General features: G+C 40.1%; 2 protein-coding genes across 2 annotated transcripts in view; one reads left to right on the forward strand and one right to left on the reverse strand.

Moving 5' to 3' along the window:
• Positions 1-22,776, reverse strand: part of PRSS54 (serine protease 54) — an 81,563-nt gene extending 58,787 nt beyond the window's left edge. Inside the window, 3 exon segments of the mRNA XM_015586919.2 lie at positions 15,162-15,244; positions 17,559-17,652; positions 21,033-22,776. The gene's annotated coding sequence lies outside the window, so the exon portion shown is untranslated.
• Positions 17,703-25,992, forward strand: DUXB (double homeobox B). The gene is made up of 5 exons (XM_015586925.2): positions 17,703-20,252; positions 20,941-21,095; positions 22,744-22,849; positions 23,224-23,378; positions 24,324-25,992. Exons 1-5 carry the CDS (start codon positions 20,228-20,230, stop codon positions 24,903-24,905), a joined length of 1,023 nt encoding a protein of 340 aa, XP_015442411.1. The 5' UTR covers positions 17,703-20,227; the 3' UTR covers positions 24,906-25,992.
• Positions 25,993-27,575: the final 1,583 nt, after the last annotated feature.

Here is a 27,575-nt window from a genome sequence, read left to right on the forward strand (position 1 = left end):
GTACACCAAAGACTTGAAAACTCATATCCAAAAGATATTTGCACACCGATGTTCATAGCCGCATTATTCATGGTGGCCCGGAAATGGATGTAACCTAAGTAAGTGTCTTGTGATAGATGATTGGCTAAAGAAACTGTGGTACATATATACAATGGAACATTATTCATCCATAAGAAGAGATGAAATACTGCCATTTGCGACAACATGGATGGACCTTGAGATGATCATGCTAAGCAAAATAAGCCAGACAGAAAAAGTTGAAAACCACATGATATCACTTATACGTGGGATATAAATCTAAAAGCAACAAATGAACAGGACAAACAAACAGAGACTCATAGACATGGACAACAGACTAGTGGTTACCAGAGGGTGAGGGGAGGGGGGACGGAGGGGAGGGATAGTTGGGGTGAAAAGGGTCAAATATGCAGTGACAGAAAAAATCTGACAATGAGCAGTAAACACACAATACAATATATATATATATACCTTACTGTTGAATTGTACACCTGAAACTTAACAGGAGTTTGTTAACCAATGTCACCATAATAAAAATTTTAAAAAATAAAAGAGCATGGAAAGGGCGGTCAGCTCATCAGGCCATCCTGCTCCTACAAAGACCAGTGGAGCTCCTGTACTGAGAACACTATGGGGACATGCAATATGCCAGTAACAGATGTATGAAGGCTGGGTAAGAAATCAGCATGCCAATGAGAGCATTCAACTCATGTCAGGTTTCACTGAGTGGGATCTGCTTTAAGAAGACTCCCATTAGACTTAGTGGCCGTACCTTTACACACATGGTAGCTCCATCCTGTTTCAGCTTTCAAAATGTATTTGCCTAAACACTGGCCACAATTCTGGAATTATTTTGCAACGAAAAAATCACACTTTTGACTTTGTCTGGAAGATGGAATTCAAGAACTTTAAGTCCTAAAATATTCCACTGAACTACTGATAATCTCCATCACACTCAGAAGAAACGGGATGCAACTTTCCAATCAACAAATTAACAAGGTCAAAATGCAATTTGGGAAGGAAAAATTAGCTGCAAACAGTCTAGGTATAAATTATTTATAACCATTACATTAAAGACATCTATTTTAATACTTCACTTAATATTGAGACGAATCTTCTCTGAATTTATGTAATATCTTTCAATTAGTCAATGCAATTTATAAACAGTAATTTATAAATTCATACAATAAAATTATCTTCAAAAGTGAAGCCGAATGTGTGATGCTCCTTGCTACACTTGGGAAACTCAGCAATATTGAGTGAAGTAGCCATATTCATTCGAAGAACTAACATTTGGGCAAAGAAATGGAGAGATAAATGACAACTCAAGTCTTCTCAGGCATCATCTGCAACACTGTGGCAGATAACACAGATGAAATATTCCAGCTTATTTTGTTCTCTGTCCTAGTCTATTCAAGCTGCCATAACAAAATACCAGAGACTAAGTTAAGTGCCTTATAACTAACAGAAACTTATTTCTCACAGTTCTGGAGGCTGGAAGTCTATGAGACCTGGTTGCCAGCATGGTGGGGTTTTGGTGAGGGCCCTCTTCTAGGTTGTAGACTGCTGATTTCTCACTGTGTCCTTACCAGTTAAGGTGTCTTATCCTTTCTAAGGAATTGGTCTGAGAATCTGTCACAAAGTTTTCTCTTTAAGAGAATTTTAATTCGTGTTCATTTGTAACACTGGAACTTTTTAGAACATAATTGTCATTTTTAATGTCTTTACTTTGTTAACTTACGAGATTTGTATTTTGTAATACAAAATTTGTATTTTTTAAACTGGACTGTATTTATTTCAGTCTTAATTGATTTCCACTCTAATTCTTTATCAACAGACGAGAAATTCAAGTTTGGTGTCCCACCTACACTCTGCCATCTCTCCATGCTGCAGTCAAAGCCATTTAACCTGGGTGTGTGTGAAGGGGAATGAGTATCCCAGGGTATACAGAATGGTCCATGAGGGGCAAAAAAAATAGCATATTTCCAGTTAGCATTTGTTTTATATTAATAAATAAATCAGACCGCTAATCAGTCTATATGTGAAATAGTCATGCACCATTTATATAGTGTGCCAGGCTTGAGGAAACACTGGAAGTTCACTGAGGTCTGCATTTCTTAAGGTAAACAAGAGAACGCCAGACGCAAATGCTTTCTATTCCACTTAAATCAGCTCTATTATGACATAGAGCAGTGATCTAATCAGACCTGACATAGAATCTGCAAAATATTCAAAATTGTCAACACTATTTTATTATTACCACAAACTTCTTAGTTTTGTATGCATTTTATAATCTATACATTTACATAGTACTACATATGTATACTTTATAAATAACTAGATATAAATACATTGGATATTTACTGAAACAATGTTCTATTATAAAGGCTATTTGGGCAAAATACTTTGGAGACTCTAGTCGAAAGCACCATTTTAATCATATTGATCACTTAATCAAAAATTAAATTATCATTCAATCTCCACTGTCTACAAGGTATAGTCCAAACTCATCCTGTGGCGAATCTGGCCCTTCATAACGTAGCCCCAACCCCTTGTTTTCTGCCACTCTTCTCCCTCCTGGTAACCACATGGGCTCACTCGGTCTTCCCTGATCTTGTTACGATATTCTGGGTATCTATTTCCTTCTATGTGATATTTGCACTATTGGGGACAGACTGTTACTTGCCCCTTTCTCAAGTGGAAAATTTCTACACGTCTTTCAAACCTTGATGGATGGTCACCTATTCTGTGAAGCTTCCCAGACTCCCCCCAACAGAGTTACAAAGCACACCACCTTGTGCTGTCACTGGGGTCCACATATGTGTCTCCCCACAAGGACAGGAGCCCTCTGAGGCAGGAAACACATCTATCATTCATCTCCGTGTGGGTCTCATATACCAGACACGAATGAACGCTAATCAATGACCTCATAAATATATTTAAATGTATTTAGAGGTGGAAAATTACCCTAAAAACTGTATTATTTCTACTACTGGGTCCTAGTGAGGAGAATGTTATAAATCACTTCAGTCTATAGCATGTATTATTTTAAGCAATATATCTTTACAGATTTTACACTGAAGTAAAAATTCCACCACAACAGATATAAGAATAAAGTGGAGCTCAACAAAACAGACTGGTGTGCCCAAACTAATACCAAAAGCATAATTTCATATGTCTCTAAAGAATCTAAAAATGCTTCGTGCTGAGTTCTGAAAGCATCTCTGCTAACAGTGCCACCTACTGGTAGACTTCAAAATACAGTAACTCAAAATAATCCTGTGCCCACTATTTCAAAGATATATAATAAGACCTTAGCTTCTAGCCATTTTGGAATAATAAAGGATGAATTTTCCCTTCCACCAGAAAAAAAAAAACCAGGCAAAATATACCACACAATGATATGCAAGACAGTGGATAACAGGCAATAATGGATGGTGGAAACAAATAAGGTCAGCCCTATGAATGTCCTCAGATTGCTGCCTTGAAAGAGATCCCAGGCTACAGTGCAAGGTAGAAAACGTGGGTGGAGCCTAATGGACTCATTATTGATCATGTATCAATATTTGTTCATCATTTTTAACAAATGTACCACACTAATGCAAAATGTTGATTATAGAAGAAACTGATAAATTGTGTGTTTATAAGAATCCTTTGTGCTTTATGCTCATTTTTATGTAAGCCTAAAACTGCTCTATGTAATGTGTGCAGGCAAGGTATGTGAAGCACTGGGGGTGCACCTGGGCCAGTTGGGGGGCACACGTGGGAGAGGCATTCCCAGTAGCTCATGGGCAGGCCTCTGGATGGAGTCTGGGACGTAGCAGAATCTGCGTCCCCATAATGGCCTGTGAGAGTCTTGTCTGCCTATCTCCTAGCCTCTTCCCACCCCCGGTCATTTGGCTCACCATGAAGTCCTCTGGATGGGGTGAGACAGAAACGAGCCCCTTGGGCAGTGTCCAGCACAACTGGGGAAGCAAGTGCTCTCATTCACTCTTCCTTTGACCGCCTTTTAATTGAACAAATCATGGGACAGAATTACATCAGCCCATGCTCTGGTGCACTTTGGCCCCTGTCAAACTTCAGATGTTTTAGAGTCTTAAGGGGCAGCTCTGGAGAAGAGAACTCTCTGGTCTTCCCTCTATTCTAAAAATTCAGGAAGAAATTGCCTAGGAATTGTGAACGTAAGAAACGTCCAAAACCTGTAGAGAATTTTTATAAAGTTTGTTTGAGCCAAACAAACGACATGTGCCAGGGAGCAAGATCTAAAATGCTCAAATAACAGTTTTGCAGTTTCTTTTATGCATTTAAGATTAAGAAGAGATTGTAAAAAAGGTCACAGGAAGGTGGGAGAAAGCAAGGCGGGGACTGGATTACAGGACAGTTAACAAGATTATGTGCTCTCTTGAGGGTGGTTATGCTTATCTCAAACGTGTGTTAACTTAGATGCACAAGAACTATTGGCAGGGCTTGCTTAAGCAAAGATAAACCTTTTACTAAAAAAGTTACATGCCTGAGGCATGACTACCCACCATGACCTGCCCAGTTGAGAATTTATGAGCAAATCATCCTGTGAGGTTACTTTCTGTAGAACCCCTTTCTCATTCACAGAATATTCTCCGCAGAGGGCCTTCCCGGGTCCCGTACTTCCTCCCTATCTTCCATCAACTACGAGAAAGGCTGTGCACACAGCTGGAAAACAGGAGTGAATCACCTCCAGAGTGACCCACCTTCCACTGAGTCTACAGCTGTAGAACCAGAACCACAGCAAGATACTCTCTCTCTCTACTGAAATAAATTTTTTCTGTTTTATTTTCATTGCTAGTGATTATGTAATGTCTAAAATGAAAACCACATGGGCTTAGACTTCCTTATAATGTTCTATACTTGTAGATTATTTTGATGTGACACTAAATTAAGTGCTTCCATTTTATTCTATTTGCAAGCAGCGTAATTACAGTTTTTGTTTGTTTGCTTATTTGTTGTTTTTGACAGGTGTTCCAAAATAATCCAGGAAACCAGCAAATATTTTATTTTGATTTTCTTTTAAAATAATTTTGATTTTTTTTTTCTCTATTGATTTCATTGCCATTATATGAAGTGATTCTACATCTCAAAAGGAGATCTGATAGGATTATAATGTTTAGGATTGTGGATTATTTTGTTCCTGCCTTGAATGTGAATCAGATTTAACCCTGAGGCCACAGCTGTCTTACCCTCCTAAACTCCTCGGGACATTGAGTGGGAGGCAACCTACACACTGACTCTGAAAGGTACGCACAGAGGGTGGGGTTTGGTGCAAGGCCTGACTGGGATCATAGGTCAAATCCAGGGCCTGCCTCAGATAAAATTTTGCAGGTGACAAAATTTTTTCAAGACCCCTAATTGCCTTCCCAGTCCCTGCCCACAGATCAAAAGCCTGGATCTGCGGTTGGCAAGGACTTCAGAGGCCGGCAGTCAACCCTCCCCACTCCCTGCCCAAATCGTCTCCCCTTTACAATTGTGCGGTCAATGGAAATATTTCAAAACCCTAAATGAGACCATGAGGCTATGCTGCTCAAAACTCCCCAGTGCCTCCAAATCACACTGAGACTCAAATCCATGCTCCTGTTGAAGAGGAATTTCCCACTTAATTGGCCAACATTTCTAATCAGTTCTTTTTTCTACTTCTGTAAACATACTTGCTGCATAGTACAAAGATCTCAGGGTCAACTGAGAACTCACCCTCTCCTTAAGATATATTGCTTTTAGTGTTTAGACAGATGTATCCCCTTCCTTTAAGACTTTGCTGCTAGTTAGAAAAGATGTATTGCTTTAGTGCTTGTTAGAAAATCCCATGCTCTGTAACTGCCCATAGCCCATAGCAATTTCAGGGGTTTATAAATCAGCCCATGCCAACCGTAACAACGCGGGTATAAAAGTAAAATTTCTCCTAAGTTCAGGGCCCAGATTTTCAGAGCACTAACTCTTCTGGGACTGCCGGCGTAATAAAACTGAGTTCTCCTTCTCTCTGGGTTACTGCTTGAATTTTCACTGGTCTGATTTTTGGAGCTTTGGGGATTTTTCCATTTTGACCCACGAGGTAGTGCATGCCCTGATCCAGGCATGTACAGGTCCCAAGACCCTCCTGCACAGCCCTGACCATCCTTCTGTTCAATTAGCATCTCAAGAGCACATGTCATTTCCTCTGCCAGGAACACTTTTCCCCAGGTAGGTCCTGCCTCTTTCGGGAGGATACTAACTGTGCCCCTGTCTTCTTGAAGTGCCCTTTCCTAGCTACTGCGGCATAGTGCTGGCACTTCCTCTATTCTTCTCTATTCTTCTGTCCTATCTATTGCCTCATGGCACCCATTCTTTCTGAAATTATATTACGTCCAGATTCCCTGTAGGACATCTGGTCCTGTCCTAAACATCCATGGAGACGTTTGTTTGGTCCACACCCATTTCTTTAAAAAATGCAGATCGGATTTTGATGGGGGATTGCATTGAATCTGACATTTGTAAGAACCTTTGCTATGGACCAAATGCCTCCGTGGACTTTTCGGACAGGACCAACTGCCCGCTAATTTCCGTGATTATTCACAGGTATTTTCTGCATTGCCCTCTGCATTTTAAGGGCCCATAGGGCAGAGAAATTATCTTATTCCCACTGAGCTCTCTCTTCTGTCTAGCACATGACAGATACTCATTACAGATTTGGGGAACTGAGAAAGAAATGAACACGTGAATCCAGTGGGGAGACCTCTGAGACCTCAGACCTAACCAAACATCAGAGTAAGGCCATTCTGGGCCTGCAGCATCGAACCCACCCGCACACTTGCAGGGGCCTCCTTGGAGCCTTACATGGGACCCAGCTGCTCTCACTTCCTGACTGTTCCCTGAGGAATATTTGTCATAGAAACCTGTTGGGTGAGGGAACTGAGAAACAAAATGGATGCAGTCAGGCTCCCTCCCAGCAAGCTGTGCAGTTTCCGGACAGCCTTAGGTAAAGAGTGCCAGGTGACCTTAGATACAGCGTCCTATACAACCTGTAGAACGCTTACGCACTGTGATTGATTGTGACTGATTATAGTACCTGGCCTTGAGCCACTAGTGTGTACCTCGTTATAAGAACAGCCCCACCTGTGCAGGCTGGGGGCAGCTGGAGCTGTGCCTGTGCCTTGGGATGTCCTGCTATGCCTGAATAAAGCTATGTCGCATCTGCCCTCGGCTCCTCGCACATTCTTCCAGTTGCCAGAACTGCGCACCCCAAGCTTTGGTACCTGGAACCTGCAGAACAAAACCACTTCTCTCTCATCTATGGGTTTCAGGCCAAAGACCCCACCTTAATGCAGTTCATGGAGAGGACAGGGGAAACTCAAGGCTGTGGGGAAAGAGAAAGTCTGTGTTAAAGGGACATGGTGGGGTGGCCACAGCCTCCTGTACTGCAGTGTTGAGCAGGAAAGAGCTTGGGGACCCAGATTATCTCACTGATTTGGATGGTCACCAGCAAGGAGGGACCCGCATGTGCTTAACACTCAGCTCCTCCACAGGAGCCATGACTAAGATTTGTGAGGCGCAGGATTCACAAAGCACAGGTGCTCAGAGGACTCCACACTGTTTTCTGCTTCACTCCCTCGAAGCCCCGCAATGACCGCCCTCTAGATTGGGGGTCGCACGCAGAGATAAGGAAACTGAGGTTCGAACAAGATCTAAATTATGAAATATTGAGACATTGTCAGCTCAGGCCCTGGAGCCAGACTGCCTGAGGACCAGGCTCACGTCTGCACCTCCCAGCTGGGTACCCTTGCGTGCGTTACTTAAACCTACTCCCTCCAAGTCAACTCTGACATAGAGTTGTACAGGTTAAATGAGATGAATTTATATAAAACTCTTAGCACCTTTAGCACCTGGATCGCTACCTTTATCATCACACTCTAAGTTATTGACATAACTGGCACTGAATCTGGAACATCCATCCCCAAATCCCATTCATTTTCCACTCTCTGAAAAGCCGTTTTGCCTCTTTAAGCTTTTATTGGCTGGCAGGCTGCGTCAGAATGTTTAGGGTATGAGGGCCTCTCATGGAGGAAAATGTCACTTACTCAGGAGGAGGGGCCCCAGAGATTGTGACAATGGCTGTGCTTGGGCCAGGTGTGTGCAGGCTGGAAGCATAAGAGCACATCTTTCCAGAAGCAGATCTGAACATCAGCGGGTTCAGGTAGGTTGGGGCCTGACCCTGAGGGCAGATCACAAGGACAGTCCCTGGAATTGAGGGAAACCAAGAGTAAAGGGGGTCATTTTGGGCTCACTGTGAGTGAATAATAAACAATAAGAATGTAATCAGCAAATGCAATGCTAATTAGAACCATGGGGGAGTGGGGAGATTCTTTCTGGAAGTGAGCAAAACATTTTGGAGCTAGCTATGGAACTAAATGAGAGAGTACAAAAAGTGATGTTGGAAATAAACTTGTGCTTGTCTGAAACCCAGTGAATGCTCCCTCTGCCTGCTCTGAGCACTCACATTCACCACTTCGTGTCATCATCTGGTATTGCCATCACTTGAGTCTGAACTTCTTTTCAAGTTCAGAGTGTGGCTGTTTCTGCCTCACTCCAGACTATCAGGGACCTATCGAGCGTTACCCAGACCACTCACTGTTCCATGTGGGAACTTGATAGGATTATAGTTCTTAGATAGTGCTCTCTAACTGTAGATGATTCAATGTGGCTCTTATATGTGCTTCCATGTTATTCTGTTTGCAGGTAGTATAATGACAGCATTTTGTGACTATGAACAAGTCCACTAAAATAATCAGAAACACAGAATTTTCTTTTTTCTAAAATGATTTAGATTTTTTTCCTCTTCTCGTTTCAATGCTAGTATTTAAGCAAGGATGGTATTTTGGTTGGCTCTGTTTAACAATCTCTATAACATGAACACTAAGAGGGAATTTTACATGAGGTTGACTCACAACTAGAAAGATTTGGAATGCAAAGTTTATTCTGGTGTAATAAGAGCTGAGTTCCTCTACTTATAACTCTAAAATGTTTAACAAAATCAATTTCGATTTAAGATAAAAAAAAGTTGTGAAACATTTTGTATGGCCAAGCGTCCCTTTTCTTCAGTGATCATCATGTATAGTTTTATATTAATGGCTCCAAAGAGACCTGCCCCTGTGAATTCTGCCCTCTCGTCCTTCATCCTTGGATGGAGCTCTGGGCAGGGATCAGCAGCTCAGGGTGGGACTTCTCCTCCAGAGGCAACCCAACTTTCCACACTTAGGAGGCAACCTTCTTCACCCACCCTCCACCTCCACAACCCTGATTGACATCTCCCAAACCCAGCCTTTTAAGGAACACATTTAAGCTTGGTGTAGAAGAAATAGAGTCATCAGAATGTATAAGAGGGACAGTGAATTCAGATTTAGCCCTAAGACTTTTTACCCCTAACTCAAGCTAAACTCTCTGGGATGATCCTTAAAATACAACATTAATCTCAACTCTGAAAGGTGCCCCAAGGGGCCCTTTACTGAGTTCCAAGGTCAAACCCAGCACTCTTCAGCCAGGCAAGAATGACTGTAACACAGATTTTTTTCAGGACCTTGATCCCCTTCTCTGTTCTGTGTCCTTCACCTCCTGTCCCCAACACAAGTCTGGACTGGGGTTGGGAAGGATCTTAAAGGACAAGCTGTCACCCCTTGCTTCTCCTGGATTGCTACCTCCCTCCTCAGTCACTGCCTGGCCCGCCCAGTGATGGTTAGAACTGAGATCCATGGACAGTTTAGAATTCTGCCTTCCATCAGGGAAGAGCTTCCTAATGTTCCATTAATACATCAAGGTCAACTTTTTCCCAGAGCCTTGCATTGGCTATTTCTTCTGCCAAGAATACCTTTCCCCAGACAAGTGGGTGCTGCCTCCTTCATTTAGGTACCAGCTCTTAGCCTGTCTTCTTAAAGTGCCCTTTCATGACCACCACAGGCTAGTGACTGTGCTTACTGCATCTCTGTTCCTTCACGTAGTTATGGCCTCATAGCACTCATCCTCTCTAAAATTATTTTTTTATTTCCATATTTGTTCTCCATGTATTGTCTACATTTCTCTCTGAATTGTAAAAGCTGTTAAAACAGAGTTTATCTGAACCCTTCTGTCTAGCTCATGATGCGCATCCATTAAAAATTCAGGGAACTGAGCAAGAAATGAACAAGTGAATCCAGTGGGAAGAACTAAGACTTCAGACCTTTCTAAACATAGAGTGAGGCAGGCCTGGGCCACTCAATGCAGGACTCACACACCTGTGGGTGCCTCCTCGGAGCCTTCATGAGACTGTTGTTCCCCACCACACACGAGTTTTCTGAGGAACCCAGCATTGTCTTACAGAACTCTCTACCATCACGCGTAAGTGATGGGCTGGCTCCTTGGAGGTCAACCCCTGACAGTGAGTCCTACAACTTCACATGTATTTGGGTAGTGGGGAGGGTTGGGAATCCCAAGGTTGGGGGAAGAGAGGAAGGAGATGTCGAGGAAAGAGACATGGTAGGGTGATCAGTGGACTCCTGAACCACCGCTGCGCGGCAAAGAGCGTGGGTGCTTTTTTTGTTCAAGGAAAAGCCACTGGACCTCAGGGAACCCAGATCATTTCACTGACTTCGACAGTCCCTAGCGAGGAGACAGGAAAGTGCAAGTACTTATCAGGTCTCCCCTCGGTGTACTGTTTGTGGGCACACAACTGCACAGAGTGCCATGTTGCCCTCACGCCATGTTTTTGTCCATCTCATTTAACCTCCCTGTGGCTATCCCAGAAGAAAGGGATTGCGTGTAGAGGTGAGGAAACTGAGGTTCAAACAAGCTCCAAATCACACTATATTCACAGTTGGTTGACAGCCCAGGCTCTGAGGCCAGGCTGTCTGGGGGGACTAGTTTTACCTCTGCACCTTCCTCACTGGATACTTTGGACATGTTATTAACTCATCCCCTCAACTTCGATTCTGGCATAGATGAGGGTTGTTTACAGGCTAAGATGAATTTGTGTAAAACTCTTGGCACATGGTAAATCCTCCATGTAAGCTGCTCTTTTTATCATCACAAACTAAGCTAATAGCATGCCTGGCATTCAATCTAGGACCTCTACCCCCAAATCCCATTCATTTTCAACTAAAAAAAACGGTTCCTGTATTTAAATTGTTTTTGCCTTGTAGACTGTGTCACAGTGTTGAGAGTGTGAAGATCTTTCGCGGAAGGAAATGGTAAGCATCATTCACTCAGGAGGAAACAGCGCTTGTGAATAAGAACCGGCTGGGGCCAGGTGTGTGCAAGTTGGAAGCATAGGAGCATACTTTTCAGGGACAGATTTGACCATCAATGGGGACATGAGAGGAGAGGGTTTCAGCAGAAAGCCGTGAAGGCAGGACATGAGCTGCCACTGGAGTGAGAGAAACCAAAGGTGGTGGGGGCATTTCGGCTCATGGTGAGAGGTGGAGGAATGCTGAGAAGGTCACTAACACCTGCAATCCAAAGTAGACCCCGAGGAGATTCTTTCTGTACATGTGACAAAAGATTTTAGAGCTTACTATTCAAATAAATGTGATTGAATACCTCAGGTAATATTAGAATAAAGAAATATTTGGGGACTTCCCTAAAATAAAGGATAACTCTGCGATTCCTCCACAACTGCCCTGCTCTGAGCACTCACATTCACTAATTCATGTCACCATCTTGAATCACCAACATTTGAGTTTGAGCCTCTTTTTAAGTTTTCAGTGTGGCGATGTTTCTGCCTCACTCCTGGCTATAAAACTCTGCCTACAGAGTTTTATCCAGACCACTCCATGTGGAAAATTGCTAGGATTTAATTCTTTGATAGTGCTTAACACCGTAGATTATTCAGTGTGACACTCCAGATTGTTTCCCTATTATTCTACTTGGAGGTGGTATGATGGTAGAGTCTTTGTTCTTGTTAACAAGTTCACTAAAAGAATCAGAAACACAGCGAGAACTTTGGCTTTCTTCTTGAAATAATTTTTCTTTCTCTTTGCTTTCCTGCTAGTTAAGTGATTGCATAATATCTCACATGGAGAATTAATAGGATTATAATGTTTAGGATAGTGTTTTATAAATGTTCCTTATGCAAAATATCAATTATATTAGTAATCTGTTTCTATATTATCTGATTTCCAAATAGTCCAGAGAGAAATGTTTTTGTCATTTATATTTAATTCAGAAACAGGAATATTTTTTCTCTCTTTGACATAATTTTGGGCTTTCTTGCGATTGCTTTTACTACTGTTGCTAAGTAATTGTACATTTGCTCAAATTTTGCTCAAATTGAAGCGCAATAGAATTGTAATTTCTAAGATAGTGCTTCATAAATGGATCTCATTTGGAAGAGAATTTGGTGAGGGCTTTGTTTCCTTTTCCTCTATTTCTAGTCTGTATAAAGACAGTATTTCAGTGATGGATGTTTATTAAGGTCCCCAAACTAGTGACAGTATATCATGAATGGTCTTACAACTACAAAGATTCAAAACACAAAATTTGCTTCTGTGTGCAAAGAGCCAAAATGACTAGTTTTAAGACTAATATAGTCAACTAAGTTATTTTGGGCTCATAAAGAAAGTGGTCTGTGAAAACTTTTATAGGCCAAGCATTACTTCCTTCTTTATTCATCACATATTTAGTGTGTAAGTAGCTCTGACCGTTTGTCTACCTTTAGCCTTCAGCCTCAGAATCCAGCTCTGCACAAAGATTACCAATATAGAATGGGAGTTCTCCTTCAGAGACAACCCAGTTTCTCAATATTCTTCCTATGGTACCCAACATATGCTGACCCACCATAACCAAGATTAACATCTCTCAAAACCAGCCTTTCAGGGTGCATACTTCAGTGATGAGAAGGAAGGTGAAATGAAGTCATTGGGATGCACAAGAAGGAACCTGAACTCAGCTTTAATTCAACCTTGAGACTTCCTCAGGCTAAAACTCCACACACAGAACTCTTCTGTCAGCCCAAGGCAAAGTTTTGAGAACAAAAATATTTTTAGGACCCTGATTCCCTTCTTCTAAATGTCCTTCACCTCTCCCTCCCCATCGCAAGTCTTCTCTTAGAAATGAAAAGGACCTCAGCCAAGCTGTCAACCCTCCCCCGCTCCCAGGTTGCCGTCTCCATCCTCTGCCATTGATTGGCCGACCCAGTGACAGTTGGAGCTGATGTCCACTGACAGTTTAGAACTTTGCCTTCCACCAGGACAGAGCAAGGGCATGTAGCCCAGTAGGCACAAGACCCATTGAGGACCCGCCTGCCACGACTGGACCTGAGGAACCCCTACCTCTCCTGAGATCATTTACCTCTCACTACTGCAGCACTGCGGGGAGACTTCAGCAAGGTCGTAGGCGTGTGGCTGCCCTTCAATTCTCACAGCATTGTCGGTGCACAGGTCATAGCAAGTCACGGGCAGAGACAACAATCTACACCAGCTAAGCTGCAGCAGGCAACCTTCCCAGTGACCCTGAAGTCCTTGAGAATGGCTGATCTGCATGAAGTGGGGTCCAAGAGTAAATGTATTCTGTTGCTCAACTTAATGGAATACAGACTACCTCCCAGTCTTGTGGAGATGAGCATAAAGCATGCAGTAGTGCAAGTCTCTGACCCTGACCATAGGTAAATAAGACTACTATTGATTTCAACACAAAAAGTTCCCAAAGTGTCTCTTATTTGGTTTATTCATTTCTGAAGACAAATTACACTCCTCCCATAGTCAAAGAAGGACTGTGAGGTTTTAGTTGTACCATGACACCTTGCCTGATTATATGACTATAGTTTTTTTTTTTATCATGTTGAACTATAAGTGCTTTGGAGACTGGCAGATATCTCCCCAATTAGCCCAAATATATGGGATCTCTACCGGTTGTTGCATTTTCATCCTAGGTGATGCTCTAGAACTGTCTCTGCCTGGAAGCTTCCTGGTACAGCCTGCACCTAAACAAATTGTCCATGTAGGCTGAACCTGACCCTCCGTACCCCTGACGTGACCCAGAATGAGACCTGACCTCTGGACATATCACTGAGTATTGATTTACCTGAAATGTCCCTCAATATCAAATGTGCTTGAGTGACCTAATGGTGTCCAGCACAAGCCCAACATGAGTCCAGACAAATTACCTCCCAGCTAAGATCCGGGCCCTGTGTTCACCATTCTGGGTACTGTGTCCACCAATCTCTTTTGTATCCTACTTGCCATTATGTCATTCTTTATAACTTTAGTTTTTATTCCTCTTGATGTAGTAGGCATAAGTTTATGAATTTTGAAATGATGTTAAATCCAATTTAAGGATTATTCTTAGAATTGGATTTGGTGGGGAGGCATGTGGCAAAAGAATATACATTCCATAGTAAATTAAAATTATTCAGCATGATATCATGGTTTGTTCTAAATAAACAAACAAAAAAATTTCTGTTAATAATTGAATTAACTAAGGAGCCTCAAAACAAATCTTGAGTTTCAGCAGATAAGAACATTTTGTTTAAATACTTTTGTACTTCCTCAGCAGACTGGGAGATGCATGAATAGTTATGGGAAAAAATTAGAAAAGAGGAGAAGTTTTAGAATTGAGGCCTGGTTATTTGGATAGATGATTTGTTTTGTATTCCTTCCAATTGATAAAATATTTAGGACTCTTTGGGTTTTAGAATATGTCATAGTCTAATGAATATAAAGAATGTGCCACACTAGATTATGTCTCAGCAATGGACAATGAAGTGTGTGCTGTGCAAAGTTAGAGGTAAGAAAATGTGATATTACCTAAAAGTTGGTAGTCAAGGAAATCTTAAAGTCTGATATCATTATGAAGGCTACTTAGGTCAAGTTTTCTAGGTTTTAGCCTCAGTAATATTTACCCTCAGGTTCTCTCATTGTCTCCCAGGTCATTAGCATCCCTGTCAAGGTGGCTTAACGAATTTATTCATGGGGAAATGTTACTGGTATATCATGATCATACACATATGAAATAGTTTTGAAAAGGATCCAGGATTGAATAAGAAGAGATATATTTCCTATGTACCCATTTCCACTACATCTCATAAAGTTTATATTCTTGAAAATTTCCCATTTTATTTTGAATTTCTTAATCTGAACATTAGAAATAAAATATGATTGATAGAAAAATCTACTCACATTTCTTCCTGCAGCACCCAGACAGCAAGAGACCTCAGATTTTAGAACAGCAGGACTCGGTGATATGTTGATTTTTATCAAGTCTGAGAATCAAGAGTAAAGTAGCATGAAGACTGTGGAAAACCTGAATGATGTTAAAGCATCTAAAATAGAAGGTAATTTTAAATGATATAATAATTACAATTTTGATGATAGAATAATTAATGAAAATATTAAACATTAATTATAGTTGAGTATTCTAATGATAAACATTGTAAATTCTAATTTTATTAACATATCATCTATGTTCATTATTGGCATTGGTTTATGAAATAATTATTAATTTTGGATAAAAATATTATTACCAATATTAGTGATCGTAAAATATATTTTCATAATTATTTAGGGCAATACTTTCTAAGTTTATCATTAATACTTAAATAGAATCATATGCAACATCTCTTTTCCAATAAATAGAGATATTCCTTTTACTGATGTCATTTTCTGCTTAACAGAAAATGTGAATACTTGAAAATGAATGGATGCTTTGAATTATGTTTTAATTCCTTTCATTTTCAACATAATTGGATCATGTTACTCATTCTAGACTTTTGAAATGTATAATATTTGTTAATAACATCATTTGAAAAATTGAAGTTATTCACAAAATTAAATACGCACTTTCAAATATTTTTTCCTGGTCAAAGATACTTTATATAAACAGTTACAGTCAACTACACTGTCTGAATCTAAAATATGTTGTCTGTCAGTATAACATGTTGACAAGTGTTAATACGAATAGCATTAAATTTCACAATAGAGTGTGACGGTTTAATTTACACTTTTATTTCAAACAACTTTGCAGTGTTGTTTTTGGAAAGTTTCCTCTGCACATGCACTTATCCAGGTGGTGGAACATTTCATGGCTCGTTCCATTACACTTTTTATAAGTTATTCTCTTTTTTATAACGGTTTCGTTGAGATACAATTTATTTACCATAAAATTTATCATTTTAGTGTGTATACAATCCATTAGTTTTTAATACAAAGAGTTGTGCAACCATTAACATTAACTAATTTTAGAAAATTTCCATCATCTGTAAAATTTCCCTATCTACCAGCAGTCAATCCCCATTCTCCCTCCTCTCAGTCCCTGGATCCCACTATGGATTGTCTTACAGATTTATTTGTAGATCCTACTATATGTCTCTATAGATTTATTTATCCTGGACATTTCATATGAACAGAATCAAACAATACGTGTCCTTTTGTGTCTGACTTCTTTTGCTCACCATAATGTTTTCAAAGTTTATCTATGCTACAGCATGTATTTCATTTATTTAGATGTCTGAATATTGCATTGCATAGATAAGCTACATTTATCTATTCATCAGGTGAAGGAGCTCTCACACCCTAACCTTCAGTAATTACCAACATTTTTCCTTGACATTCTTCTCCTTAAGGAAAGAGCTTGAGACTAAAAGCTGAGAAATAGGAAGAAGGTATGCCCTCCTGGAGAAGAAAAAAAGCTCTCACATCCCAAAAAAGAATGGGAAAAACTTGTTTTATAAAGATGCACTGGAAACCCATGAGGAAATTTGTCTCTAAGAGAGTCAGTTCACTGTGCATAGGTGAGAATGACTCAATGGTCAACTTGGCACCCAAAGTTTATCAAAGAAATGTGTGTGCACACACACCTGTTGGATCCAGTGTGCAGTGTCATTTTTTCTGTTAAATGAATAATTTAAATACTTATTTTCAGAATAAGTGCCAAAATAGTTTTATTTTTCCTGAATTGAAGTACTTTTTTCAGAGCTGTGAATATTTTATGAAAAATGCTTTCCAGGAAAGAAATCTCTATTTCATATTAGTTTCACTACCTCTGTGGAACAGTCTCAGATGTGCTATAGGGTGGGAACTGTGGCACGCAAATGTGGGATCACTGCTCAGTCTTTCCTACTCCTTCACCCTCTCTAAGTTGGTATGTGGCAGTAAGGAAGCCTCAGCACCTCCCAGCACTAAGCCCTGTGGGGCTGATATTTAAGCACTTTCTAGAATTGAGATGGCTGATGTTAGAGTGGGAGGGGGTGGCAATAGATGGAAGAGAGTTGGAGAGGAGGAAAGTGACATCTCTTCCTGATGGAGGGAGGGAGAGTAAAGAGGGGTCAGACAGCAGGAGAGCATGGGAAGGAGGTGGTTCTCAGGGGAGTGGCCTGAGGCTCCCTGGCTGCTAGGTCACTGGCTCTTCCCTTTGCAGAAGGTCCTGGATGCCACCAGCCCAGGCCCCTCTTCAGGCTCATCTTGGCTCCAGTATATTCAGATAATGCTTTTCTTTCCCTTCTATCTTTAACCAAGGCCCGTATTTGAGAGCAGACACCACGATGAACCCAGCGGATGGGCTATAATTCTCCAGCTCACCTCCAGTCCCCACTTCTCGATGAAAAGAAAGTCTAAAGCCACATCGGAGATCCAGTAGCCAGCCTGGTAGCCTCAGTTATATCTTGATGTTCTTCTGCAGGACATAAACGTTTTTAAAGACTATCAACAGCAGACAAGTCCATTCTGGGATGGTGATGGATCGAGACACAAACAAGATCACTTTGTGATCCGGTCTGAACATACTAAAAAAATGGGAACATTGTCTAAACCACAAAATACCAACCATCCCCTCTCCTGAGAAGTCAAATGGCTGTTGCTCTTTTACAATCACATTTCTAGCTTTGCTCAAATTTCCCTCTCTACAGATAAGATTTACTAAAATACCAATCATAGAATTATTCCTGTTTCATGACAGCATGCAATTCGGGAAAAAAAATGTCAGTTTCTATGAACTCACCCCAAAATCTCCTGGCATAATGGAAATCCTACAGTCAGGTCCCTCTGCAAGGGCCACAACTGCCAAACTATGAAGGATTGAGGGACTGAGCAAGGAACTCAGAAGCAGGTGGCCCCTCGAAAGGGTCAGAACAAATCTCTTCAGCCTCTGCAACCTGGGGTGGGGCTATGAGAATTCTGGCCTGAAGGTGCCCTCCTCCTCCATATCTCCTCCTGTAGGGGCTGGGCCGTGCAGGTTCTGTGCCACCGTCATTACGAGATCAGTGTTTGGACTCCACGCCCTGTCCACCTAAAGGTCTGTTTATTCACAGTACCCACAAAGAAGAGTTGGAGCAGTAGGTAAAGCTGCCCCTGCTCAGAAAGTCCTGGCTACCGCACCATTTCACTGCTTCCACCAGCCCCACCGCAGACTCCTGAGAGGAGTAGTGTTCAGCTTGGTGAGGCTCTCCTGTCCTGCTCTGTGGGCCAGAAGTACAGCACAGAGGAGCTACGGACAGGCAGGTGGGTCATGGATGGGCGAAGCACCCAGTAGAGCAGCAGCCCAATCTATCTCCATTTTTTAATAAACAGAATCTGAATAACTAAATCCAGGAAAGTCTGTTTTATTCTTTTGTATCCTTTCTAAAGTACAAATAAAAGTCTTCACCACGATGAAGAAAACACTTGGATAGATTCCCTTCTTTTCTTCCACATTAGGCAACATCCTGAGTATCTCGAGTCCAGGGAGATTCATTTTCTGCACATCACATGACTACCTGAGCAAACATCTTCTCATGATCTTCAACATGATGGATCTTGTCCCACTGGTACCCCCACTTAGGCTTCATATGCTTGAAACAAGGACAGTCTCTTGGAACGTTTCATTTCAAAAATAGATTTCATGCCTTAATTTCACAAAAAAATTTACTGCCGTGGAAAAAAAGGGAGGGCTATAAAAATTATGCGTTCCTGGGAATGTTCAGATAACTTTAAAAATAAAGACTTAACTCTGATCATGGAACTTAAAGATACAAAAAGCAAATTTGTATATCCATCACTTCAGTCTCAATTATGTCATATATCTGTAAGAGTCTGTTCTTAAAGAACTACCTCCATTACCAACAACTGTATCATTTAGTGTTCAGCCACAGAAACACAATAGTGTTCTGGACTCAAGTCATACAGAAAACTAGTGAAATTATATGTACACGTGTGTGAACACATATATACATACGCACACATAAAAAGGCATTTATTACAAGGAATTTGTTTATACACTTGTGGGGCCTGGATAGGCAAAAATGAGATTCCTAGGACAGGTCCTTTGAAGGACAGATTGAAACTCTGGCAGGAGAGAAAGCTGCTGTGACAGGTGAGATTTCTTTCCTACTGGGAATGCTGTATCTTTACTCTCAAGTCTCCAATCATTGCATCAGCCCCACCTAGATTACTGAGGTTAATCTCTTTACTTAAATCCAACTGATTCTATAACTCAATCCATCCACAAAATATCTTCACGGCAACACCTAGATTATTTTTTTTAATAACTGGAGTATAGACTAGCCAAGATGACACTTAAACCCCACTATCAATGATGGAAAGAAATATGTTTCAGTAAGAGCTGAGGAAACAGGAAAAATACAACGTAAGGATATCCATATATTATAAATGTCATCGAGCCTAAAAAATGAAAAGTTTTAAACATTATAGAGAACAAAATGTATATATGTAAACTAGAGAGCACAGGTTCTAAGTCATATTTGGAATGATATATTAAGGGTATGGTTCTGGGCAAAGATATGCTAACGGCCAACTTCTACTTCTGTAATCTGCTTGCTTGTTTGATGATTAACTAGGGTGTGGTTAATCTGTTTGCTTGTTTGATGATTAACTAGGGTGTGACTAGGCTTTATAAGCTGCCTCTTTTGGGAGCTCGAGGCTGATCTCCTCAAACTCTGCATGTAGAGTATCAGTCGCCGGCCTGGCCGGCTAATAAAGGCTCATAATTCATCTCAATTGGCTCCGTGGGTCTTAGAATTGATCGCGCCACAACATTATAATAGATATAAAACTGCCTCGTGGGATCTGTACTTCTTCTTAATCTGATTACTTCAAATTTCTAATTGTGTTAAATATTTAATGAAAAGATTACATAGAAGGGTATTTAGTAAACAGGTGGGTCACCCTGGGCATTGATAAGCCTTGTTTCCTCCTGGAGAGCTGCTCAGTTGCCCACCTGTCATCTCTATGGAATCCAGGTATCTTGTCCCAAGATGGGTTTGAACAGCACGACAAGTGGTAAGTTCCCATCTGCTTTTGGCTCTCTTCTTTGATGTCACATGCTTTGTTTATTTTCCAGCATTTATAAATGTTAAATTCACAGTCACAATTAGGGGGATAGATTTGTTAGAGCCAGGGGAGTTTTACAGGGATATGCTGTGTCAAAGGGATAATGGATGCTTTAAAGTTGGAGACTTGGAATTTCAAATTTAAGATGACAGCGATGAGTCCCACACATGCGTTGTTGAAAGTTTTAAAGTTGGGACTTTAAATGGAAAAATATATACATGAAATATCTAATATTTTATATTTAATTTTACTAAAATGTATTTTTATCACAAAGTACCAGTTTTGTGCATTTTATTTATCCTATTGTTTCCATGTTTTGTTATTTATTTCCATTCGTGTTCCTAGCTCCTACAGCTTGCTATTTTCTTTCATATAATTTCGTGGATTTTCTGTAACTTAATCTCTTTACTTAAATCCTTTAACTCAGATCACAGACTGTCATTTTTTTCTATTTGATATATATCTAAACTATATGTCTCCAATTTAGCATGACTTTAACCTCATCCTTAAAGTAAAAATACCGAATAATCATTGGACCTACAGCTTTTCAACCTGAAATAAACATGAGACGTATGCTAACAGTTTTTAATTCATAAACGTATCCTTCATACTCCTCTCCCCACATTCTCTTTATCAGGCAGACCACAAAAAGAAACCTGGAAAGTCAGAACTGTTTACAATCAGAGTCAAAAAGATATCCTCCAAAAATGGTTTGAACATAACCCTTACCCGGATACAGCTACGAGGAGACAGCTGGCCAAGGAGATTGGCATTCCAGAGTATAACATTCAGGTAAGCATGAGGTTTCTATTTCATTATGTCAGAGTCAAGGTAACGAGAAAAGCTGCACTTTTAGGCAATTCTCTTGTCAGGTATGTTGACCAGAAGGTTTTTCCTGGTATATGACATTAAAAACAAAAGGGACAAGAAATGTTTATATCTTCCACCAGCGGTGGAAATCTTGGTTACGTATATTTACTGATGGGAGGAGAATATACAGGCTCAGGCTCCCTCGATAGGAAATAATTAAATCAATTTTAGCAAATATAGGAAATTAGATCACTATGATAATGACATGGTATCATTAAGTTTTGGAATATATACTGCAGAATAATAATTAATATGTAATTGAGGACACTGGAATAAGAACTCATGTAAATTCCCAATTTTCAGGCTGTTTTTTAAAATTAATATCTGAAATATGATTCATACATGGGAGTGCATGAAGTAAAATATTAAATTGTATTATTTTGAATGGAACTACTGATGCAAAACTGAAACTAAGTTGGATTTCTTCAGTTAGCAAGGAGATAGCTGTAAACAATACAATTATACCAGAAGAAACAGTAAATAAAGACCAATAAAAATGTGCTTTCAGAGGACAATGAGTTCAAATTTTTTTATTAAATATATAGACTCCAATAAACGATTGGCTATAATGTCCTCAGTCTGATGGGATGCTGGGAAGAAGAAATTTTTCTTTACTCTTCATGCATTTGTTCTGAGTGGGAGACAGTTTACTTAAATCTCATCCTATGGGACCATCTGGTGATTAGCTGTGTGAGAGATCGGGCCCATTTCAACTGATGTGGAGGATGAACTGATGGCAAGTCCAGAAAACAATGCAAGATGAGGTTGGCTCTCCCACAGTGTTCACTAATTTATTCATTAGTTTCCAGTTTCTACCCGTGCTTAAGACTTCTAGTCTGAAAGTATTTTTCATTAATTAATTTAGAGAACACATATAACCTTTAGGACAATGCCCTGGGGTATAACAGCGGTTCCTTGGATATTGGTTGTCAGTAACACTCTAGATCTTATCATAAATTATCAAATTATCAAAATAAAACATTCGGTTAGAAAGTACATTGCAATTCAGACTCCAGTAATGAGGAAATGAACAGTTCACTTCGTTATGTTAGTGACAAGTTTCACAGCAAGGTATATGGGGTATCTAGGGTTCTCCTTATCTCTTGCTGACTATGAGATAAAATAAGAGGAAATGTGGACAAGTGTTAGTCCGTCTTAGGCTAACTGGGACTAATTCTACTCCCCAGTTAAAGAAATTATTTTCCAAGATCACATCCTTATGTATTATGTATTATGAAATGGTATCTCTTATGAAGAGATGATGGGGGCCAAAAAAGGAAATTTAAACGTTGAAGACTTTCTATTACTGATTGAGAGCACTAACAGTATCTCTTAAATCAGAAAAATTTATTTGGGATACCATGATGATGACCATAAAAGAAATGCTAATTTGAGCTGAGAGCATAAAATTATGAATTGTATGCCGTTTCATTATTCCTAGGATAATACATGGCCTTTTTCTTATGGATATTATCCCAATGGTGGTTAAATCAGTTTTATTTAATAGCATTGATACTAGGAATGACATAGACTGGGTTACCTGAGTTTCTCATCTTTTTCTCCCACTTAGATTTGGTTTAAAAACCAGAGAACAAAACGGAGACTATTGGGATCTGGATGGTCCTTAGGAAAAGACCAAACTCAGGGACAGGAACAGCACCAGCCTTGGATTCAAGGTAAGAACCCATGGGTCCAAATGCGTTTCTTCAGTGTTGTCCCATTGAGAATAGAAACAATTCTGCATATTGTGTCCAAATCCTCCACAAAAAATAAATCCTTAAGAGCCAATTACAGCCTGTTCTAGGCACCCTAGTGTCAAAAATATAAGCATGGTCCCACAGTTGGCTGGGACAGGCAAATTCTTAGCAAGCAAAGCCCTGGACCTTTTGGCCCTGCTGCTCTAAGTATGGCGGCATCCTCTTCTCTGTCACCTCAGGGAAATTTAGAGGAAGTGTGGTGTTATCTCAAGTTTGAGCTTCCAGTTGAATGTGAAAACTACTTTTCATTTTTAGTGTCTTAAAAACTGTCTTTTGTTCCTGTTATCCTTTAGAAACCTTACCAAAAGAAGCCAGACAAGACCAGACATCCATCGCAAGATCTGAATCAAACATTCCAGTTCAAGCTTTTGACAGGAACCAATTCCCTGATATTGCAACCAGGAGAATACTGGCTAAACAAACAGGCATTCAGGAATCAAGAATTCAGGTAAGTTCTGTCTGGCACCAAGTATCTTCTGTGATATTGCCCCCTGAAGGGATGCTGGAAAAGGACTGACCTATCTTGGATTATCACAGTCATTAAGGGACAAATCGGATGGTATAAAGACCTAGCACTGCAAATCAGATTCAAACCAAATTGTCAGTGGTGTATCCATTTAGAATCACTGGTAGCAAAAATGTGGAAAAATGTGAAAGTTAATATCGATTTTGAGAACACTCTTATCAGATTTTCTACACCTAGGCTACATGTTATCACATTAGATCATATCATTCTTCCTTGTAAGGGACTGCCCTGTGCCTAGTAGGATATTTTTTAGCATTCTTGGCCTCTACCAACTAGAAACCCTGCCCACTTACCCTCCTCCCATTTGTGACACCCCAAAAAACCTACATAGTCAAATGTCCTCCATTTGGGGAACAAAATCGCTCCCATTGAGTACCTTCTACCTAAGTTATGGAGATAATACTTTAGTATATGTTAAAATGTTCATGACTAGGAAGCATGTTCATAGGTTTATCAACACAGAAACCCTCAAAAACTTGTGTTATTAACCCTTGTCATATTTACACACATTCAGATACATATGTTCCTATGCACACATTGGCGAAGAGGAGAAAAATGTCAACCTGGTCAAGAGAACTTGTTTGCTGATCCATTGTTGTAGAGGGGGAGTTCTAGAACATATTGCCTTTTTAGCCAGTTTCAATTAATCTAGTTTATTGCTGTATTATGACCTCAATTTGTCTGCATATATACACACACATATGCACACACATACTGAATACATATTTGTTTCATAGATATATTTACATGTATTTAAAACTATGCTAATATTAGCGCCTGTATTATTACCCCTTTGCTTTACACAGTGAGAAACAGAGCCAGAATTGCTTGTTTTATCATGTTCATGTCTCCTTTTTCTTTGCATAGATGAAGTTTCAAAACCAAAGATCTCTGCATCCAGGTCAGAGCAGGAAGCCTGTGATTTCCTTGGTAGATGGCCCAAATGAGACACCAAATCTGACAGTTCAGCAAAACCAAATTGACCTGTCCACTGTCTCAGGCTGGTCTCACCATTTTCCTTCCTCTAATTCTTTCAGTAAGAACCAAACAGTTCTACCTGCTCTTCTCCCATCCCATGTGTCCTTTGTCCCTTGTGTGAGCCAAGGAACAAGTGTCATGCTGGTGCAGCCCATGCAAGCTGTGCAAGAAGAGAACTCTCCCTCTTCTCTGGCACTTACAAATTACCTGCCAATACCACTGACTCCAGGAGGGGACCTCTCCAATATTCACGCTTCTTTCTGGCCCCAAAACCAAGAAAAATGCCAGAATCACAAAGAACAGATGGGCACAGTATTGCAGTGGAAGGACTATTCTCATCCTCATCTGGAGCGCAGAAAACACCAATTGCAGGATCTGGGTCAGGTGGACTTATCTTACATTATGCAATGGTGGGATGAGTGCTGCCAGGCTCTGCTTGCAGAATGGGATCCTCAAGAAGGGACATCCTGAGCCAGACTTATGGCCACAGTCAGCTGGAGAACCATCTTATCCCCTTGGTCAACTGCACCAGTATGTACAAACCTCAAGCCTCTAGGTCTACTCTTGCAGTCCACAGATTTTCAGGAAAAGGTACAACCTCTTCTGAGTCTTATCCTGATCCATAGGAAAAGTACATTCCAGGACCCCAACTGTGCCTCAGTGAGGAAGATTTTCAGGCTCTGCTCCACATGATGCAAAGGACAATGAACAACGAAGTTATCCTGTTTAGATTAATGCAGGGAGGAGAAACCACTTGGAAATCCAAATAAAGGTTTTACTCCGTGCTGTGGGCAGGGGTTTATCTTCTGTACTCACTTTACTGAATAAAGGATTGCCTCCAAGCTCCATACTGCCTCTGGAAGCACCATGGGCACTAGGCAGTGGACACATCGGCTGAATCCTTATGAACAAAAGCATTTTACTGACAAATATGACCTCTTTCAAGTAATCATCATGTCCTCCAGCATCTAGAAAATCTACAAATTGTAACTGAACCAAGGTAAGAACAGGTCTACAAGGAACACTTCAGCACTTCTTTCCCTGGGGCAAGATGGGAAGACAAACTTGAAATTAGTTTGTTGTGTAGAAAATAAAAGGATGCTATATTTCCTGATAATGTAAATTCATCAAGAGAGCTTTCTCTCAAAGTTCTGAGAGTTTGAATTGAGAACTAAAAACTAAAAAGAATGATTAGATGAATTAGAATAAAGCCATAATACTAAGCATTTTCACTTATAAACTTTTTTCCTTTGACTATTTAAAACACAAAAAATATAAGGAAAATAAAATGGCAACACCATACAGTCACTGAATATAATCTAATCATGTTACTATTTCCACTCTTACGTTTTTGATATGTATTTACCTGTATGTACAAACACATACATATCCATAAAATTCTTCATTTTGTTATAAATTATATGTCAGTCTAAAGCCTAGGATTACCATTCTCATTCTTTTCCCTTCTTTTGAAATGGTAGCTTCTAAAAATAGGTTTTGGTGTCCGAAGATGTATGTGGGTTTACTTTGGTACAATAAAAAGTATCTTTGAAAAATATTACTTTGTTAATTTTATCAATTTGCATTGGTCTTGTTTTCTTTCCAGGTGAAGGTGTTAGAATGAGGTCAGTACACATGTATTTCTATGCCAGTTTTACACTAATACAGTTGTAAGGCAGACATCCTTACTGATGTCTGAGTGTACTATGTGCAAAATTTCTCTAGGTGTTTCTATACTAAAAGACAAGTGCCAGAATATTCCAACATTAATGTTTATGGTCAAATGACACTCAGCTGAAGTTATTTTTCCTAATATTAGCTGTACTTTCATTATCATCTAGGGAATTAAAACTCATGCATATGTGTAACACAGAGACACATTAGTGGCACAAATCTATAAAAAATAAGGATTTGATATAATTGAGTATTGATACTATGCACAGACTGAGAGGCTTAAACAACAGTTTCTCACACTTCTGGAGGCTGGAATTCCAAGCTGTGTCTGCAGGTTTGATTTCTTCGATTTCTGAGGCCTCTCTCTCTGCTATGCTGATAGCCGTCTTCTCCCTGGGTCCTTACTTGGTCTTCTATTTGTATGCACACTCCTGGTGTGCCTCTTGGTATACCCCAATATCCTCTTCTGAGATTTCATTTTCTTGGATTCAGGTGCACTGGCTCTGGCTTAGGTTTTGGTTTATGAGGCTACGAAAGGCATTAGAGTCACCCGTCTAATAGCCTCCTTGTTTAATTACTTTAACTCCTCTAAGAACTTTTCAGGAAATTTCCCCACTTTAAAAATGTTAGAAAGTAAATTGATTTGCTTAATTCTACATCATGGACAACAGCTATTGATTAAATACATAACCCATCATACAGAACAGTCATCACCAAGCTTCTCTCAAGAGCCCAAATGAGCTCTTCAAACCTTTGAACACAAATTTATTACCTCACGTCTGAAGTAGCCCAAGGTAGCAGATGATGAGCTCAGCAAATAACCTAATATATTCCCCAGAAAGATCCCTGAGCTGATAAACTATAAAAACTGAAAGCCGCAGGTAGAAAATCGAAAGAACTGGGGAAGCCTTCCTTGTTAACAGACACAACTATACTGGAAGCTGCAGAACCTGAGAGAAAATGACCAGGAAGACATGTAGTGAGTTTCACGGATAGAAGCATAAATGGCATTTGCTATAAGAAAATATGCTCGGGAAGCAACTTAAAAACCCTAAGGAAAGTTATAGAGATGAGACAAGAACCCAAAAGGTTAAGTCCAGATTGATGATAAGACACTTGCAGGAAATCTCCCTCTTCTGCTGTTAGAACTATAGCAACCAGAGGGGAGCAGCCAATAGGATAAGCTAAGGATGGAAGAGCAGAAAAATAGAATGCGGAAGCCACGCTGCCTCAGGACTTCTTGTTATATAGACAAGAAATAAATCCCCTTATTGTTTTAAAGTCCTTTAGGTTTTCTGTTACATGGAACTAAATACCTTACTGATACGGGCAGGTGGGCATATGATCCAGCAAACAGTATTAGGCCAAAAACAAGAGAGGATCAGAACAGTCCAAGAAGCAAGTTAAACTACTCCTGATTAAAAGCAATAGGAAACAGGAAAACTAAATCCAGGGGTATAGCCCACT

The sequence above is a fragment of the Pteropus alecto genome, unplaced genomic scaffold, assembly GCF_000325575.1.
Source record: "Pteropus alecto unplaced genomic scaffold, ASM32557v1 scaffold123, whole genome shotgun sequence".
Taxonomy (NCBI): Eukaryota; Metazoa; Chordata; class Mammalia; order Chiroptera; family Pteropodidae; genus Pteropus; species Pteropus alecto.

Excerpts from the sequence above, each read along its gene's own strand:
- DUXB (XM_015586925.2), top strand. The coding sequence starts at position 20,228 with ATGGGTTTGAACAGCACGACAAGTG. Across the intron at positions 21,096-22,743 it reads TTCCAGAGTATAACATTCAG|ATTTGGTTTAAAAACCAGAG; the intron begins GTAAGCATGAGG and ends TCTCCCACTTAG. Across the intron at positions 22,850-23,223 it reads GCACCAGCCTTGGATTCAAG|AAACCTTACCAAAAGAAGCC; the intron begins GTAAGAACCCAT and ends GTTATCCTTTAG.